The 20052-nt window shown below is 39.0% G+C and overlaps 1 protein-coding gene across 3 annotated transcripts in view; it reads left to right on the top strand.

Annotated features, from left to right (window-relative positions):
* The window catches only part of unc13d (unc-13 homolog D (C. elegans)), a 407222-nt gene that overhangs the window by 275904 nt on the left and 111266 nt on the right, over nucleotides 1-20052 (top strand). For all 3 annotated transcript variants that reach the window (XM_051936229.1, XM_051936228.1, XM_051936230.1), the window contains 4 exons: nucleotides 3351-3402; nucleotides 7486-7613; nucleotides 9972-10092; nucleotides 18002-18154. In XM_051936229.1, the coding sequence (XP_051792189.1) occupies nucleotides 3351-3402; nucleotides 7486-7613; nucleotides 9972-10092; nucleotides 18002-18154 (454 nt within the window). The remainder of the gene's footprint in view (nucleotides 1-3350; nucleotides 3403-7485; nucleotides 7614-9971; nucleotides 10093-18001; nucleotides 18155-20052) is intronic.

Below are 20052 nucleotides of genomic sequence, written 5' to 3'. Positions count from 1 at the left end.
TCCCAGAAGACCCTCACAACACGTTTGGGCCTACCAGGCCTGACCGGCATCCTCCCCCACCATCGAAGCCAACTCACCACCAGGTGGTGATCAGTTGACAGCTCCGCCCCTCTCTTCACCCGAGTGTCCAAGACATGTCCGACGACACGACCACAAAGTCGATCATCGAACTGAGGCCTAGGATGTCCTGGTGCCAAGTGCACATATGAACACCCTTATGCTTGAACATGGTGTTCATTATGGACAATCCGTGACGAGCACAGAAGTCCAATAACAAAACACCACTCGGGTTCAGATCGGGGGGGCCATTCCTCCCAATCACACCCTTCCAGGTCTCACTGTCATTGCCCACTTGAGCATTGAAGTCTCCCAGCAGTACGAGGGAGTCCGCAGAAGGTATGCCCTCTAGCACCCCTTCCAGGGACTCCAAAAAGGGTGGGGACTCCGAACTGCTGTTTGGCGCATACGCACAAACAACAGTTAGGACCCGTCCCCCCACCCGAAGGCAGAGGGAGGCTACCCTCTCGTCCACCGGGGTAAACCCCAATGTACAGGCTCCAAGTCGGGGGGCAATAAGTATACCCACACCTGCTCGGCGCCTCTCACCAGAGGCAACTCCAGAGTGGTAGAGAGTCCAGCCCATCTCAAGGAGATTGGTTCCAGAGTCCAAGCTGTGCGTCAAGGTGAGCCCGACTATATCTAGCCGGAACCTCTCAACCTCGTGCACTAGCTCAGGCTCCTTCCCCTTCAGAGAGGTGACATTCCACATCCCAAGAGCCAGCTTCTGTAGCCAAGGATCGGACCGCCAAGGTCCCCGCCTTCGGCCACCACCCAACTCACACTGCACCCAACCTCCTTGGCCCCTCCCATAGGTGGTGAACCCATGGGAAGGGGGACCCACGTTGCCTCTTCAGGCTGTGCCCGGCCGAGCCCCATGGGTGCAAGCCCGGCCACCAGGCGCTTGCCATCGAGCCCCACCTCCAGGCCTGGCTCCAGAGGGGGGCCCCCGGTGACCTGCGTCTGGGCAAGGGAAAACGGCGTCCAAATTTTTTGTTCATCATAGAAGGTCTTTTGAACCGCACTTTGTCTCATCCCTCACCTAGGACCAGTTTGCCTTGGGTGACCCTACCAGGGGCATAAATCCCCGTACAACGGAGCTTCTAGGATCACTGGGACACGCAAACCCCTCCACCACGATAAGGTGGCGTTTCAAGGAGGGGTATTTTTTTAACATATATAGATGATTTGGATAGGAATATAAGTAACAAGCTGGTTAAGCTTGCAGATGATAAAAAGCTATGTGGATTGGCATATAACATAGAATTCATTGAATCATTATAGAAGAACTTGGACAGCATACAGGCTGGGGTAGTTTTGTGGCAGATGAAATTTAATGTAAGTAGATGAATAATATTACATGTCGGAAGTAAAAATAGTATGTCTAATTACACAATGGGAGGTCTGAAAATTAAAAGCACACCTTATGAAAAGGGTTTTGGAGTCATAGTGGATTCAATACTATCAACTTCCAGACAGTTTTCAGATGCAATTAAGGAATCTAACAGAATGTTAAGTTATATAGCATGATGGGTAGAGATCTAGTCCTAGGAGGTTATGTTCAAGCTTTATAATGCCCTGGATAGACCTCACTTGGAGTATTATTACAATTTTGTTCTCCAATTTACAAAAATGACATAACAGTACTAGAAACAGTCCAGAGAAGAGTGACTAGGCTTATTTCAGGACTATAGTGGATGAATTATGAGGAAAGATTAAAAGAGCTGAACCTTTTCAGTTTAAGCAAAAGAAGATTAAGAGATGACATGATTGTTTTAAAATTATGAAAGGAATTAGTACAGTAGATTGAGACAGTCACTTTAAAATGAGTTAATCAAGAGCACAGATGTATATACAATTACATAAAGTTAAATAAACACATATTAGGATGCATACACAGAATTGTGGTTAAAGAATAGAGTGGTAAATTGCAAGTCAAAAAAGGAACCTGAAACTAGAGCCAAAAAAACCCTCAAGATGTTATTCACAGGATAGAAAAAGTATTTGTAACCAGTAACTAAGAAATTAACAATAAGAAAAATGCTAAAGGTTATTCGTTTCTGATTCCAGTCTTGGCCATTATAAAAAATGCTGCCCATTTTGTCTCTGATATGGTATTATTTAATACTTTTAGCCAGGAAATTACAAAGGCATTATAGCTACCTTCCACGTCATGACATTCTACAGAGCAACATGACCAACACACAATATATATATATACATTTGTCTTTTGGAATTAATAACAATAATTAATATGTACCATACTTTATTAACATATGAGATGCGAAACATTAGCATGCTTAGCTTTAAACAAGGAATGTTGCTCGTCGCTGCAAGATGGAAAAAATGGCTACAAGGGCAGGAAGAAGAACCAGGAGATGAAATAGTAACCAAGGACTGACAAGGATTAAAACTTAAACTTTTGAATTGTGTACTAAAACTCAATACAAAACTCAAAACTTGTACTCTGCAAATACTTACAAACATTCAAGAAACCATTAGTCATGAAACAAAACTAGTATGCACAATGATTTATTTTTGCATCCACAAATTTGGACGCCGAATACAATACATCTGAAATACTGGTGCATCTCTAATGTTACGTGCAACTTCCAGTAGCCACTGGATAGCAACAAGACAGCTGTTAATCATGAAACTACACAAAATGGTGATGCCCTTGAAGTAAATCTGATATTTGGTATTTGATATACTGTTCAAACACAAAAAACAAAAATGATAATAAATGACAATAAAAATTAACTCAAGGGTCAAAACCAAAATGAAAGTAACAAACAAGTACACATTTGAACATTGCACATAACAAAAAGCCAGAATCATAAGAATGGCTAGGTTACAAGAGAAGCAAGGAATTCAAAAACTCCAGTCAGCAGCAACCCTGGAGAAAATAACCTTCTAAGGTGACAACAGTTGGTTATAATGCAAAGTCAGATGCAGTCCCAGTCCTGAAGACCATCTGGTTGTCCCCCCCAAGCATATTAAAGTATTATATAAGTTTGTCCTGCACAGTCCAGTAAGTAGTTATGTGAGGATTTACTGACCTTTTTGTAACGTTTTACTTTGGTTTTTGTGGTTATGCTTTGGTTTAATTCTTTTTATAGCTTAATACTTACTGTGCAATATGTAACTTTTTTTCTGATTTTCCCATAGAAGTACAATGTAGAAGCCAATGAATCTAATCTTTTTAGGAGTATGTCTTTTACTGCCTTCAGCTATGTATGTCTTGAATATAAGAGGTGAAACTGAAAGAATATTTGTTTTCTTGTTCTCCTTAGCAATGCTCAAGTAGATTTGTTCACAGTTGCTTACATAGAACTGGAAGATCTGGTGAGTAATTCTACACATGGATACAGCATTTATAATACAACTAGCAAAATACCCGCGCTTCGCAGCAGAGAAGTAGTGTGTTAAAGAGGTTATGTAAACATATATATACATATACATATATATACATATCTACATATACACATATCTGCATATACATATATATATACACATCCACATATACATATATATACATATACAAATTTACACATCTACATATATATATACATATGTACATATATATACATATAAATATATACATATCTACATATATATATACACACATATATATATATATATACATATGCACATATATATATATATATATATATATATATATAAATAAAGACATACATATATACATACATACATACATTCACATATATGTATATATAGCAAAATACCCGCGCTTCGCAGCGGAGAAGTAGTGTGTTAAAGAGGTTATGTAAACATATATATACATATACATATATACATATATACACATATCTACATATACATATATATACATATATATATATATATATATATATATATATATATATATACACATATCAACATATATATACACATATCAACATATATATACACATACATATACACACATACATACACACACACATACACATATATACATATCCACATACATATACACATATACATAAACACGCACATATACATCCATCCATCCTCTTCATATATACATATATACATACATACATAGTGCATTGTAACACGGGCTGTGATTGTTACATGGGAGGGAGATGACAAATCACAGCTTCCCGCTTTCTAATCGGGCCTGTGATTGGTGCTTTGACTGATGCCCAGATCCCACAGTATGTCCCCTTAGGAGAGGCGTTAGGCAAGTGTAATTGAATAGCGGTGCTGCAAGTTTAGCTTTATACCTGTTTTTAATTCTTATTGACTGAAAGGGGCTTTCATGAAAAAACTTAGGGCTTTGCTACAAGATACACCCTCCACAAGTTAAGGAAGTAAAAATAAAGGTATATATTTCTGTTTTATTTAAACCTTTTAAGTTTGTATGCGGGCGGCATGGTGGCACAGTGAAAGGTGCCAGTTAGGAGACCCGGGTTCGCTTCCCTGCGTGGAGTTTGAATGTTCTCCCCGTGTCTGTCTGGGTTTCCTCCGGGTACTCCGGTTTCCTCCCACAGTCCAAAGACATGCAGGTTAGGTGCATTGGCGATTCTAAATTGTCCCTGGTGTGTGGGTGTGTGCACCCTGCGGTGGGCTGGCACCTTGCCTGGGGTTTGTTTCCTGCCTTGTGCCCTGTGTTGGCAGGGATTGGCTCCTGTATTTAGGATAATGGATGGATGGACATTTGTATGCATAGCCCCATTTGCCCGTTTTCATTTTTTTTCATTCTTCAGTAATATTTCAGCAAACCCGGAGCTTGTCAGTTCAAATCCTGGTACTGACACCACTGTGTGACCCTGAGGAAGTCACTTCACCTGCCTGTGCTGCAAAAAACCAAAGTAATGTAACAAATTGTACCTCAGATGTTGCAAGTTGCTAGAATAAAGGCATAAGTAAAATAGATAAATATGTATTATACACATAGGAACTATTCATTTATTTTCAGTTAAGTCATCTGCAGCAAACCTTTATAAATGAGGGTTTCTCCTTTTTAGTGCAAACTGTTTCTTCTTCATTGACGTTTTCTCTTGGAGAGCTTTTTTCATTTCATTGAAAATTAAAGCAGCAGCTGCCAAAATATGTAGCTTTCTTATTAATTTTTCAAAATTGTGTAAAATAAATTTATAAAGTAACATAAAAGGTTTAAATACTGGTTATCCTTTTAAACTAAAATATTACTAAAGAGATACAAAAAAAGTAAAATGCATATGTTGTTTTTCTTTAAGGAGATTAAATATTACTGAAGAAAGAAAAAAAAAACTAAAACAGCCAAATGGGGCTATGCATACGAACTTAAAAGGTTTAAATAAAACAGAAATATATATTTTGTTTTTACTTGCTTAACTTGTGCAGGGTGTATCCTGTAGCAAAGCCCTAACTTTTTTCGTGAAAGCCCGTTTCAGTCAATAAGTCTTAAAAAAAGGTGTAAAGATATTGACAATAAGCTACGCAAACCTACCAAGACATGGAATCGTTTAAATCAAGTATCATTACATCTTCCTTTCTTAAAGAGAAGTAAGGCAGTACTTATAAGCTTACATATATATATATATATAGACATACATACTGTACATATATATATCTATATCTATATATGTATATCTATATCTCTATATACATCTATATATATATATATATATATATATATATATATATATATATATATATATATATATATATATATATATTATATATATATATATATATATATATATATATATATATATATATATATATCTATATCCGAAGCCGTGCAAGCACACTCTTGAGAATGCAACGTATAGTTGTACAGGAGAAAAGCAATCTTGCCTCAAATCAATGGCAACCTTTTGTAGGTCTATGAACTTAATTTAAACTTTAGATTTACACGTTGCTTTCTTTCCGAAGTACCTGCACTCATGAATATGTCTGCATGCATCAGTCGCTCAAATCCACGCGCTTCGCACCGGCGAAGTACCGCTTTTAAATTTTTATTAAGAAGAAAAGAAAACCTTTTTAAATTGAGGGAAAATATACTAATAACAGTTTGTTAAGGATCTGTTTTTTTGTGAAGCTGCCTTCACTCGAGTGATCACTTCGAGCTGACTTGCTGGCCAACTATAAGCGTTACCTGGTAGGTAACCACCCATACAATCAGATTGTGAATCAGACTACGAATGCCGTGAATGTAATTACCCCGATCTACATGTTGTCAAATAAACGAACCACACGCCATGGCGCAATTTTAGGGGCTTCGCCTCTAGCGCTGACATCCAAGGTTCGATCCCTGTAAGGGAGTGAAGTGAGTGGCTGGGTACCTACCAGGTAACGCTTATGGTTGGCCAGCAAGTCAGGTAACATCAGCCACGGTGCCTTCAGTTGTGAGAAGCAGATCATAGAATGGTTGAAAATAGTTTACTGTCAAATAATGAAAAGAGTACGCGACATGTCTTTCCCCCTTATTCTTGGCTCATCAGGCGTACACACTCACTGCACTCGCTTACGGTAATCGAACCTCGGATGTCAGTGCTAGAGGGGCTTTGCAGCGGTGAATTATTGCTTTTAAATTTTAATTAAGAAGAAAAGAAAACCTTTTTAAATTAAGTCTTAAAAAGAGGTGTAAAGGTATTGACAATAAGCTACGCAAACCCACCAAGACATGGAATCGTTTAAATCAAGGCGCGAGTTGAAAAACACCATCCCATACTATTAGTTAACGATTAAGACATTTCTATATGTATTGTAAGCATACAATACAACTGATAATATGTTGCGCTTATTTATCTGGTGTACCGACATTTTTACACGTTTAACGGCTGAAATCTAACGTGGTTTGTGCCCTTCAGAATGAAAACAGTTTGCATTTACCTTTTTAATAAAAGGCGAGCTTTTAAGCCTGAGAAATCACCCCATAAATCCACACGTTTAATTGCACATGTGTTAATATGTATGCTTACACAGTATTAAAAGACACTCAAAAATTAACGTCATTTACCTTCGTTCCCACGTTTGACTCGTGCTGTAAATCTCTTCCTTGTTTTTAGTTCACGTGATTATGTAGGAGGCGTGATGACGCGATACGTGACTCCGCCTCCTCCATTAGAGTATATGGACAAAAAACAGGTTCCAGTTATGACCATTACGCGTAGAATTTCTAAGTGAAACCTGCCTAACTTTTGTAAGTAAGCTGTAAGGAATGAGCCTGCCAAATTTCAGCCTTCTACCTATACGGGAAGTTGGAGCATTAGTGATGAGTGAGTGAGTCAGTCAGTCAGTGAGAGCTTTGCCTTTTATTAATTAGTATAGATATAGATATAGATAAATATGCTTGACTTATGAAAGTACCTTAGTGTGAAGAATTAAGGCACTACTCTTTAGATGAATGTAAAATAGGTCTGATATCTACAGTTGTGTTGCCTCATTAATATAGTGTGTGTTTCTTTTTATGTTTAGATAGCAACAGACCTGAAAGAAAGTCTGTATGTGGAGACACAAATATCGGAGGCTGTTGCAGATATTCTTTTTGCTCTTTATCGTAATTTGAAGGACATACATCAGGCCAAAGCGTTTCTTCAAAAAAGGTAAACCTTAACTGCAGATATCCTACAATTTTGCTTCTTTCATCTTGTTTTTTTCTGTTTTAAACTGGATAAATTATTACCCCTTTTAATAACCTCCTTTATTCCACAGATTTTATGCCATCCCTGACATAGATTTAATTTATGAAGACATGGGAATGTTGTTTGGAGCAAAATAATGTGTTTTACTCCAGGGATTCTTTCAGTGATATGTTCAGCATTGAAACTTTAAAATGTGAAGATAGACTGAATATATGCCTTTTCCCAGTGTTAAATATGGTACAAATATTTATGGCACAAAGAAAGTAGAAAGTTATCCTGGGACTTTGGGTATAGATTATTCAGAGCCTCCCTTGTTGTTCAAGAACATAATGTGCATTTCAGGTGTATGATTTTAAAAAATCCTTATATGTTGTGAGATGAAGAATATTGGACATTTCATAAAGCTCTTGACTGCCAATCCCGCTACTACTCTTTTAATCAAAAACAGCAGTTCAGAAATGCATGAAGTCCCTCCTTTTGGCACAACAATCATTTTAACTGAGATTTCCATATGTGGCTATTGAGCAGGTCATAAGACCCCATCCTTTTTGGAACACGCTGTTTATACTGTTCTAGCCCAAGAAGCACCAACTTCTGTTCTGCTTAGGGATGAAAATGATTGGAGTCAAACTAGGCTATTACTTTATTAACCTCCTGTTCAAGCATGCTCTTGACTTCTACATCCACTTTGACCCTCTTCGCTTCTGATTAGCAGTAGGGACATTTTCTGATCACCACTCTGAGATCCATGACTATGTCATTAGACATAACATCGGTCTATCCAGGGTTTGAATCCACTACCATGATGGTCTTAATTCTGTCTGCTGGTGAGGGCCCAACTGACACCTTGCATTCCTTCTATGGCTTAAGCAGGTTTAAATGGTAGACTCTCTCCTGCTGGTGCCAGTTGGGTGGGACCAAGAGGTAGTCTACCAGACCCTTTCTCTGCAAAAAGCCCTTTCCAGCCGGTGTTTAGAATGAGACATGGGGTCTAACACCATAACCCTATAAAGTATTGTATGCTGAGATTTTTTCAAATGTCCCCTGACCAGGGGCTGAATCTTATGTGAAGCAGTCTTTTAGGCTAACTGAGACATACACAGGCGTTTGTCATAGGCACCTTTTCCTCCTCCCAACTCTCATGCACAAGGTCCAACAGTCTGCGGAGCTGATGCCTGAACAGTAACTCAAATGGTGAAAACCCTGTAGAGGCCTGCAGGATCTCAAGATAGGCAAACTGGACCAAAGCAAGGAGTTAATCCCAGTCATGTGCTTTGCCTGTCAAGAAGATCCAGTATTTGGGCTCATTCTTCTTGTAGCCAGTGTTGTTTTTTGGCCGTTCATTCAAAGATTTAAAAATAGACTTCTATGCCATTGTGTGACCTGAGGGACATTAGCAGTTTTGAAAGGCCTTGTACATGCTCCCTCCAGACAGCTGTGACCTCTACCAACTCTGCACACTGTGCCGCTACTTGCAATTGAAGTCAATAAACTCCTCTGTCATCTGCTTCACTGCAGTTCCTAATTATGACTGGTCGTCCATCCATCTCTAGGCAATCCTGCCAACAACGCCAAATGTGAAGCAAAGAATATTGGAAGCTTTGTAAATCTGTGCTACTCCCATTTTGATCAAAAGCGACAGTTCAGAATAAACAAAGTCTTTCAGAATATGCTGAAACTAAAAGAATACTCGTGCTACTCACACTTTGACCCAACAATTGTTTAAACTGAGATCTGTTTCTGGCACGTCATAAGATGCTCCCTGTTTATATTGTTTTGGTCCCGGAAGGTGTGCCATCTCCCAGTGATGGGTCCACGCTGTAGAGGAAACCAGAGATACAGGTAACGGCAGCATCCCCTCCTTCCCATTGGGTGTGCTGGCCAGCTTGTCTGACCCCCTTGAAATATTCCTTAAGTTGGTATGTGTGATAATGTGCACTTTGGAAACACATGTGAAGAAAGATAAAAAGGTAAAGATGATTTTGATGCTGAAAAAATAGAAAAAAAGTTTAAAGACAAAATGTTTCAGCTATGCAGCTGTCATCCTGTTTTGCAAAAATGTACTTTGATTTAACTATACACTTCTTATCAAAGTGAATTCTATGAATGCAATAATGAATGAACTAAATGCCGTATTAAGACACCCAGCGTGGTACTACTTCATAATATGACATCAGTGTTTTGCTGTCTGTTTTACCATAATTCTTTGATTGTCTAAACATGTAGTAGTTCATTTTGCAAGCCAGATAAACTAGCATTGTGCAATGCAAGTGAACATTATAAAGTTAATGCAATGTTATGTCTTGTAACACTTTTTAGGGATAAAGTCCTAGCACTTACTGAATATCATGTGAGGTTTAGAGAAGTTCTCCCCTTATGGGTTCAGAGAGCCTACAAAACTGCTTTGCAGAGAGTTGAAAGAGCTGTGCAAGTTGACCAGGTAATTTCTGTTTTCTATCTGTTTCATACTGTCCTTTCTTCAATTTGTCATTCTGCTCCATCAGGCTTTGACCATGGTTCAATGGCTTTACTCTGCTAATATAGAGTGTGTACTGCATCCTGACATTATCCTTACTTGATGGACTGAACTGAGGAAAGAGTGCTGTGTGTTGCTTTTGTGTGAATGTTTTTATTTTTTGGGTATTGGTAATTATTGGCAACTTCCTAGCACTTCCTACCAATCAAAAAGACCTTACTAACTGATGACTAAAGACATAATTTCAAAAGACCTATTTTAAAAACCCTAAACAGTAAATTACAAAGATCAAAACCAAGCCTTCAAGGAAGAACAATACTTCTAAAGAATAATAACTCATACAAGAATGTCAGCAGAAGTGGCATGATAGTGCAGAATTTAGAGTTGTTGCTTCACAGATCCAGTTTTCTAGGATTAAAATGTCATGCTGTGTCATTGTCACTGTAGAATTTCCATGTCCTCACTGTGCCTGCATGGGTTTTCCTCCCAAACATCTAAAGAAAATGCAGATTAGTTTAGTTGGTGGCTCTCCATGGTCCCATGTGTGTGAAGTGGCCTTGCAATGGACTAGGGTCCTGTCCTATACTAGTTTCTGCCTTTCACCCAGTGCTGCTGAGATAGACTCTGGTTACATTGCAGCCCTGAATTTGATTAAGTTAGCTGAGAATGTAATGTTATGTTTTGTTGAAAATGCCAAGAAAAGAGAAATGAGAGAAAAAAAATAAAATATGCATAAAATCTTTATTCTTTCATCAGATAATGATATTGTATTTTTACTATCTTGTATATATATTATAGACAAAGTATAAGAATCATGAAAAAATTCAACCTCGAGATTTTGATGAATCTTGACATTTTAGGCCAAAAATACCATTTTTGAAATTATGTCTGTGTGTAAACACGATAATATGAAAATGCTTTGACCTAGTTCAATGAGATTTTGTACACCTGCTTTACAGTATATCAAAAATAAGAAATCCTATCAAGTTTTGGGCCACTTCCGGCAACCGGAAGTGGTACTTTAACTGAATACATCTGAAAATTTTCAAGTAAACTATGGTTATAATTACAGATTGATGATTCAAATTTTGTATAGATATTTATAATGATAAAAAGCAAGCAGATATGAAATTTGAGAAAAATTACTCAATTAGAAGAGGATTTTATTTAAACAACCACCCGAATTTTTTGTATCATGGAAATATATATGTGCACACAATATTAAAAACTTGATTCAATTTAAAGCATATTCTTTCAATAACTTAGTTTTATTTTAATTTATACATCATCAGTTTAACAATAGCATGTAAACATTGAACATGCTATGTAAATATAAAGATGTAATGGGAACAATAAGCTGCTACATCCCCGTTGTGTCCCTGGTAATATATTTAATTTTATGATTTTTTTTTTTATTTCCGCTATCATTATCATAATTAAGTGTACCTAAATGCAGTTTTACTTATAATAATTTATTACAACAAATATTATAATACTAACACTTTTTCTATGTTTTTAGGTGACTATTACTCTTCTTATTTTGCACGTAAACTAGGTAATGCATATGTAATCATAAAAAAATTACACCACCGTTTTCGACCTCCCTAAGTGTAAAAATATCATTTTAATATAAAGTTTGATTATAAATAGAGATAAATTATTGTGTATCGTTATTATGAATTAATTATGATGAGAAACAAAGAGATATGATATTTGAGAAATATTGCATAACTAGAAGTGGTTCTGATGACCTTTTCCTCTATCTCAGTATACGAGAAATTTGAGGGGAGCACACTCCCGATTTTTTTCCTTATATGTAAGTTCATTGCCAAAAGTTTGATAGTGTTTAAAAAAGTTTTAATGTTTGTTTAAAAAGGCATGTTTTCCCCGTAGGACCTTTATACAGCAATGAAGAATAAATGAGAATTATATCAAAATTAATAAAATAAAATAAAATAAAATGGTGCCTCGAGAGGAGTTGTGGTATTGTATGAAGAAGTCAGGAATGGCAGAGAAGTACGTAAGAATTGTACAGGATATGTACGAGAGAAGTGTTACAGTGGTGAGGTCTGTGGTAGGAGTGACGGATGCATTCAAGTTGGAGGTGGGATTACATCAGGGATCGGCTCTGAGCCCTTTCTTATTTGCAATGGTGATGGACAGGTTGACAGACGAGATTAGACAAGAGTCCCCATGGACTATGATGTTTGCTGATGACATTGTGATCTGTAGCGATAGTAAGGAGCAGGTTGAGGAGACTCTGGAGAGGTGGAGATATGCTCTAGAGAGAAGAGGAATGAAGGTCAGTAGGAACAAGACAGAATACATGTGTGTGAATGAGAGAGAGGTCAGTGGAATGGTGAGGATGCAACAGAGTTGGTGAAGGTGGATGAGTTTAAATACTTGGGATAAACAGTACAGAGTAACAGGGATTGTGGAAGAGAGGTGAAAAAGAGAGTGCAGGCAAATTGTAATGGGTGTAGACGTGTGTCAGGAGTAATTTGTGACAGACAGGTATCTGCAAGAGTGAAAGGGAAGGTCTACAGGACAGTAGTGAGACCAGCTATGTTACAGTTAGGTCCATAAATATTTGGACAGAGACAACTTTCTTCTAATTTTGGTTCTGTACATTACTACAATGAATTTTAAATGAAACAACTCAGATGCAGTTGAAGTGCAGACTTTCAGCTTTAATTCAGTGGGGTGAACAAAACGATTGCATAAAAATGTGAGGCAACTAAAGCATTTTTTTTAACACAATCCCTTCATTTCAGGGGCTCAAAAGTAATTGGACAAATTAAATAACTGGAAATAAAATGTTCATTTCTAATACTTGGTTGAAAACCCTTTGCTGGCAATGACAGCCTGAAGTCTTGAACTCATGGACATCACCAGATGCTGGATTTCCTCCTTTTTAATGCTCTGCCAGACCTTTACTGCAGCGGCTTTCAGTTGCTGTTTGTTTGTGGGCCTTTCTGTCTGAAGTTTAGTCTTCCACAAGTGAACTGCATGCTCAATTGGGTTAGGATCAGGTGACTGACTTGGCCATTGAAGAATTTTCCACTTCTTTGCTTTAATAAACTCCTGGGTTGCTTTGGATGTATGTTTTGGGTCATTGTCCATCTGTATCATGAAACGCCGCCTAATCAATTTGACTGCATTTAGCTGGATTTGAGCAGACAGTATGTCTCTGAACACCTCAGAATTCATTCGGCTGCTTCTGTCCTGTGTCACATCATCAATAAACACTAGTGTCCCAGTGCCACTGGCAGCCAGGCACATCCAAGCCATCACACTGCCTCTACCGTGTTTTACAGATGATGTGGTATGCTTTGGATAATGAGCTGTTCCACGCTTTCTCCATTCTTTTTTCTTGCCATCATTCTGGTAGAGGTTGATTTTGGTTTCATCTGTCCAAAGAATGTTTTTCCAGAACTGTGCTGGCTTTTTTAGATGTTCTTTAGCAAAGTCCAATCTAGCCTTTCTATTCTGGAGGCTTATGAGTGGCTTGCACCTTGCAGTGCACCCTCTGTATTTACTTTCATGCAGTCTTCTCTTTATGGTAGACTTGGATATCGATACGCCTACCCCCTGGAGAGTGTTGTTCACTTGGTTGGCTGTTGTGAAGGGGTTTCTCTTCACCATGGAAATGATTCTGCGATCATCCACCACTGTTGTCTTCTGTAGACGTCCAGGTCTTTTTGCGTTGCTGAGTTCACCAGTGCTTGCTTTCTTTCTCAGGATGTACCAAACTGTAAATTTTGCCACTCGTAATATTGTAGCAATTTCTCGGATGGGTTTTTTCTGTTTTCGCAGCTTAAGGATGGCTTCTTTCACCTGCATGGAGAGCTCCTTTGACCGCATGTTGTCTGCTCACAGCAAAATCTTCCACATGCAAGCACCACACCTCAAATCAACTCCAGGCCTTTTATCTGCTTAATTGATAATGACATAACGACGGACTTGCCCACACCTGCCCATGAAATAGCCTTTGAGTCAATTGTCCAATTACTTTTGAGCCCCTGAAATGAAGGGATTGTGTTAAAAAAATACTTTAGTTGCCTCACATTTTTATGCAATCGTTTTGTTCACCCCACTGAATTAAAGCTGAAAGTCTGCACTTCAACTGCATCTGAGTTGTTTCATTTAAAATTCATTGTGGTAATGTACAGAACCAAAATTAGAAAAAAGTTGTCTCTGTCCAAATATTTATGGACCTAACTGTATATGGGTTGGAGACTGTAGCACTGACCAGAAAACAGGAGACAGAGCTGGAGGTAGCAGAGTTAAATATGCTAAGATTTTCACTGGGTGTGATGAGGATGGACAGGATTAGAAATGAGTACATTAGAAGGTCAGCTCAAGTTGGATGGTTTGGAGACAAAGTCAGAGAGGCGAGATTGCGTTGGTTTGGACATGTGCAGAGGAGAGATGCTGAGTATATTAGGAGAAGAATGCTAAGGATAGAGCTGCCAGGGAACAGGAAAAGAGGAAGGCCTAACTGAAGGTTTATATAAGGTGGTGAGAGAGGACATGCAGATGATGGGTGTAACAGAACAAGATGCAGAGGACAGAAAGATATGGAAGAAGATGATCCACTGTGACAACCCCTAACGGGAGCAGCCGAAAGAAGAAGAAGAAGAAGAAGACATCAAAATTAATAAAATTGTTAATAAAATGGGTGTTGAGACAGCCCTCCTGAAAGTTTTCAATGACATCTCTATTATTACTGACTCAGGTGGCGCTGCAGTCCTTGTTCTCCTTGACCTGTTCATTGCTTTTGACACTTTTGTCCATGAGATATTGCTGTTGCGGCTTGAACATCTTGTTGGGCTTGAAGGGGCTGCTCTTAACTGGTTCAGGTCATATCTAATTGGTAGACACTTTCAGTGACTTTAAATTCCTCTTTTTCGTCTACTGCTCCTCTTAAATGTGGTGTTCCTCAGGGATCCATTTTGGGTCCTATTTTATTCTCTATATACCTTCACCCTATTGGAGCTATTTTAGGAAATTTAACATTTCTTTTCACTGCTATGCTGATGATCCACAGGTTTATATTCCCGTCTGCAACTCTGCAATGAATCAACTGCACAACTGTCTTTTTGAACTAAGATCCTGGATGGCTAATAATTTTCATGATGTGAATCAAATAAAATGGAGGTGCTTATAGTGGGTCCATCAGCTAAAGCCCTAATTGGTCTTGGACTTCTCGGCTCTTTCTGTGTCTTTTGCAAACCTCAAGTCCGCAATCTTAGTGTTATCTTTGACAGTAACCTCTCTTTTGAGAAACAGATTTATTCTGTAGTCAATCATTGCTTTTTCCAGCTTCATCTTTTAGGTAAGATCAAGCCTTTTTTATCTTTTAGGGATCTTGAGAAAGCTACTCATGCTTTTGTCTTTTCTCACCTTGATTACTGCAACTCGCTGTATTCTGGGATTAGCAAATCCCTGATACGCAGGTTACAGTTGGTCCAGAATGCTACCACTCGCTTTCTGGTTAGGTCAAGAAAGTCTGATTCTGTTTCTCCTATTTTAGCTTCTTTACACTGGCTGCCTGTCAGTTTATGAATTGATTTTAAAATCTTGTTGCTAGTTTTTAAATCTTTACATGGGCTTGCTCCTATTTATCTGAATTGTGTGCTTTACACCAGCCATCTAGAGTGCTTAGAAATCTGGTCAGTTGCCTCTTGTTGTCCCTCGTACCAAGTGTAAAACTAAGGGGGACAGGGCTTTTGCAGCTGCAGCTCCTCGCCTGTGGAACTCTTTACCTCATCACATAAAGGAGTCGTCTACAATTGAACTGTTCAAAACAAGATTAAAGACTCATTTCTATTCACTTGCTTTCCGTGACCTTCAGGTGGAGTGGTGGCTCTGAGGCTAGGGATCTGCACTGGCAATCGGAAGGTTGCCAGTTCGAATGCCATTAGGGACTCTGCTCTCTTGGGCCCTTAAGCAAGGCCCTTAACCTGCAATTGCTGAACGCTTTACGTAGTGAGAAAACCGCTATATAAATGCAAAGAATTTGATGGTTTCCTCATTGTGATTATGTAATCTTACCTCTATTTATTATTTATTTTATTTATGTTCATTTGTTTTATTTCTATTTATGTTATTTATGCTAATTGTATGTTTTTATTTCTTCTTTTATTGCAAAGCACTTTGGCCACAGCATTCCTATGTTGTTTTAAGTGTGCTATATAAATAAATTGACATTGACATTGGTTATAATTAATCCCTGCCTTGTGCCCTGTGTTGGCTGGGATTGGCTCCAGCAGACCCCCGTGACCCTGTGTTCGGATTCAGCGGGTTGGAAAATGGATGGATGGATGTTTATTGGCTATTCATAAAGCCTAGCAATGAATAGCAATCCACCTGTTGATCTTTAACATAATAATACGTGAGTTCTTGTGTCAAGATTTTAGTCTGTTTTTAATCACAATTCACTTATGACTTAAAATTTTGTTGTTTTCATACCTCTAACATTTGGAAGCACCTTAATAAATCAAAAATGCAGTTTAATTAAAAAGATGCACTCACTGATCAAATTATTATGAACGCCTGCTTATCTACTGTACAAGTATCTAATTAGTCAATTATATTGCAGCAGTTCTTTACATACAGCCCTACAGTTAGAGGTCAGCAGAGTATCATGATTTTGACCGTGGCAAGATTATTGGTGCCAGATGGCCTGGTTTGAGTATTTCTTTAACTGCTTTTCTCCTGGAATGTTTACAGGCAAGAGTATGTAGAGTTTACTCAGAAAGGTGCAAAAAAACAAAAAAACATCTAGTGAGCAGCAGTTCTGATGATGGAAACACCTTGTCAATGAAAGAGGTCAAAGGAGAATAGCCAGACTGGTTGAAGCTGACAGAAAGGCAACAGTAACTCAGATAAGCACTCTACCCAATTGTGTTGAGCAGAAAAACATTTCAGAATGCTCAGCACTTCAGACTTTGGGGTGGATGAGCTATAACAGCAGAAAACTATGCCATGTTCTAATCCTGTCTGTCAAAAACAGAAAATTGAGGCTGCAGTGGGCAGAGGCTCACCAAAACTGGGCAGTATAAGGGTGAATGAATGTGGTCTGATCAAATGAATTTCAATTTCTGTTGAGGCACACACATAGTAGAGTCAGAATTTGGCACCAATTGCATGAACCCATGCACCAAACCTTCCTTTTGTTAAAACTCCAGGCTGATGGTAGTGGTGTGATGAGATAGAGAATATTGGGCCTGTTAATACCAATCAACCATCGCTTCAGTGCCACAATCTATTAATGTATTGATAATGACTATGTGAATCTCTTCATATTCCCATTTTTTTTCTAATGATTACTTCTAGCATGCTAAAGCACCATGCAAAAAAGCAGGTCATCTCAAACTGGTTTCATGAACAAGGCAATGACTTAAATATTCATTAGTGGCCTTCCAGGTAACTGGATCTGACTCCAATAAAACACCTTTGGGATGTGGTAGGATAAGAGATTTGCAACATGAATGTGCAGATGACAAATCTGCAGATATCGCAATGCAATCATGTCAATGTCGATCAGATTCTCAAACGGATATTTCAAACATTTGGTGGAATGCGCACTTTAAGGAATACAGACTGTTTTGAGAATAAAAGTATTCCCTACCTAAGTATAGTGTTCCAAATTGCTTACTCAGTGTGTGCATATTTCATGCTTGAATGAGCAAATCATCATTTTCGGTTTAAGTCTTGATCTAGTATTGGTTAATTACAAGTAAAATATGCCAAGAATACAAAATTAATTGTTGTAAAGAGTTTCTTGTGTTTTCGTGGTGTCCTTGCAAACTATAGATAGCTGGCTTTTAGTACACTTATTCTACATTAGACATGTTTTTCTCCTTAGCTGAAACCCCTTATTGAGACCAGCAGTCTGATAAAGCACAGTTCATCTGTTGTAGACCTGGCTACGTGCTTTACCCAAATCCGTGAAACTTGGAATCAGTTGAGTTGGCCTGATCCAGAAGAAGCTTTCATGGTGATGGTAAAAATCACAGAGGTAAGATATGCTAGAAAAATGTATGACAGGAGTTTAATCAAGGGGTAAGTAAATGTAAAGTTTTTCACATAGGAAGTAAAATGTGCTATATAAATAAATGGTGCAGTTGTTGTTAGGTTTAAATACGCCTCATGAGACGGATTTAGGAGTCATAGTGGACTCATCACTATCAACTTCCAGACACTGTACAGAAGCTATTAAGAAGGCTAACAGACCGTTAGGTTATAGAGCAAGATGTGTAGAGTTAAAACTAAAGAAGGTTATACTCAAGCTTTATAATGCACTGGTTAGGCCTCATCTGGAGAACTGTGTACAGTTTTGGTCTCCTGGCTACAAAAAAAGACATAGATGAGCTAGAAATCCAAGATCCAGATAGATAGATAGATAGATAGATAGATAGATAGATAGATAGATAGATAGATAGATAGATAGATAGATAGATACTTTATTAATCCCAAGGGGAAATTCACTTACTCCAGCAGCACCTTACTGATACAAAAAACAATATTAAATTAAAGATTGATAATAATGCAGGTAAAAACAGACAATAACTTTATATAATGTTAACGTTTAACCACCCCCCCCCCCCTCGGGTGGAATTGAAGAGTTGTATAGTTTGGGGGAGGAACGATCTTCTCAGTCTGTCAGTGGAGCAGGACAGTGACAGCAGTCTGTCGCTGAAGCTGCTCTTCTGTCTAGAGATGACACTGTTTAGTGGATGCAGTGGATTCTCCATAATTGATAGGAGCCTGCTGAGCGCCCGTCGCTCTGCCACAGATGTCAAACTGTCTAGCTCCATGCCAACAATAGAGCCTGCCTTCCTCACCAGTTTTTCCAGGCGTGAGGCGTCTTTCTTCTTAATGCTGCCTCCCCAGCACACCACCGCGTAGAAGAGGGCGCTCGCCACAACCGTCTGATAGAACATCTGCAGCATCTTATTGCAGATGTTGAAGGACACAAGCCTTCTAAGGAAGTATAACCGGCTCTGTCCTTTCTTACATAGAGCATCAGTATTGGCAGTCCAGTCTAATTTATCATCCAGCTGCACTTCCAGGTATTTATAGGTCTGCACCCTCTGCACATAGTCACCTCTGATGATCACGGGGTCCATGAGGGGTCTGGGCCTCCTAAAATCCACCACCAGCTCCTTGGTTTTGCTGGTGTTCAGGTGTAGGTGGTTTGAATCGCACCATTTAACAAAGTCATTGATTAGGTCCCTATACTCCTCCTCCTGCCCATTCCTGATGCAGCCCACGATAGCAGTGTCATCAGCGAACTTTTGCATGTGGCAGGACTCCGAGTTGTGTTGGAAGTCCGATGTATATAGGCTGAACAGGATCAGAGAAAGTACAGTCCCTTGTGGCGCTCCTGTGTTGCTGACCACAATGTCAGATGTGCAGTTTCCAAGACGCACATACTGAGGTCTGTCTTTAAGATAGTCCACGATCCATGCCACCAGGTATGAATCTACTCCCATCTCTGTCAGCTTGTCCCTAAGGAGCAGAGGTTGGATTGTGTTGAAGGCGCTAGAGAAGTCTAGAAACATAATTCTTACAGCACCACTGCCTGTGTCCAAGTGAGACAGGGATCGATGTAGCATATAGATGATGGCATCCTCCGCTCCCACCTTCTCCTGATATGCAAACTGCAGAGGGTCGAGGGCGTGTTGAACCTGTGGCCTCTGGTGGTGAAGCAGCAGTCTCTCCATGGTCTTCTTCACATGTGATGTCAGAGCAACAGGCCGGAAGTCATTCAGCTCACTAGGACGTGTTACCTTTGGGACTGGGGTGATGCAAGATGTTTTCCAAAGCCTCGGGACTCTCCCCTGTTCTAGGCTCAGGTTGAAGATGCGCTGTAGAGGACCCCCCAGCTCCGATGCACAGACCTTCAGCAGTCGT

The sequence above is a fragment of the Erpetoichthys calabaricus genome, chromosome 14, assembly GCF_900747795.2.
Source record: "Erpetoichthys calabaricus chromosome 14, fErpCal1.3, whole genome shotgun sequence".
NCBI classification, from domain to species: domain Eukaryota; kingdom Metazoa; phylum Chordata; class Cladistia; order Polypteriformes; family Polypteridae; genus Erpetoichthys; species Erpetoichthys calabaricus.
This window is presented reverse-complemented; position numbering and strand designations above follow the sequence as displayed.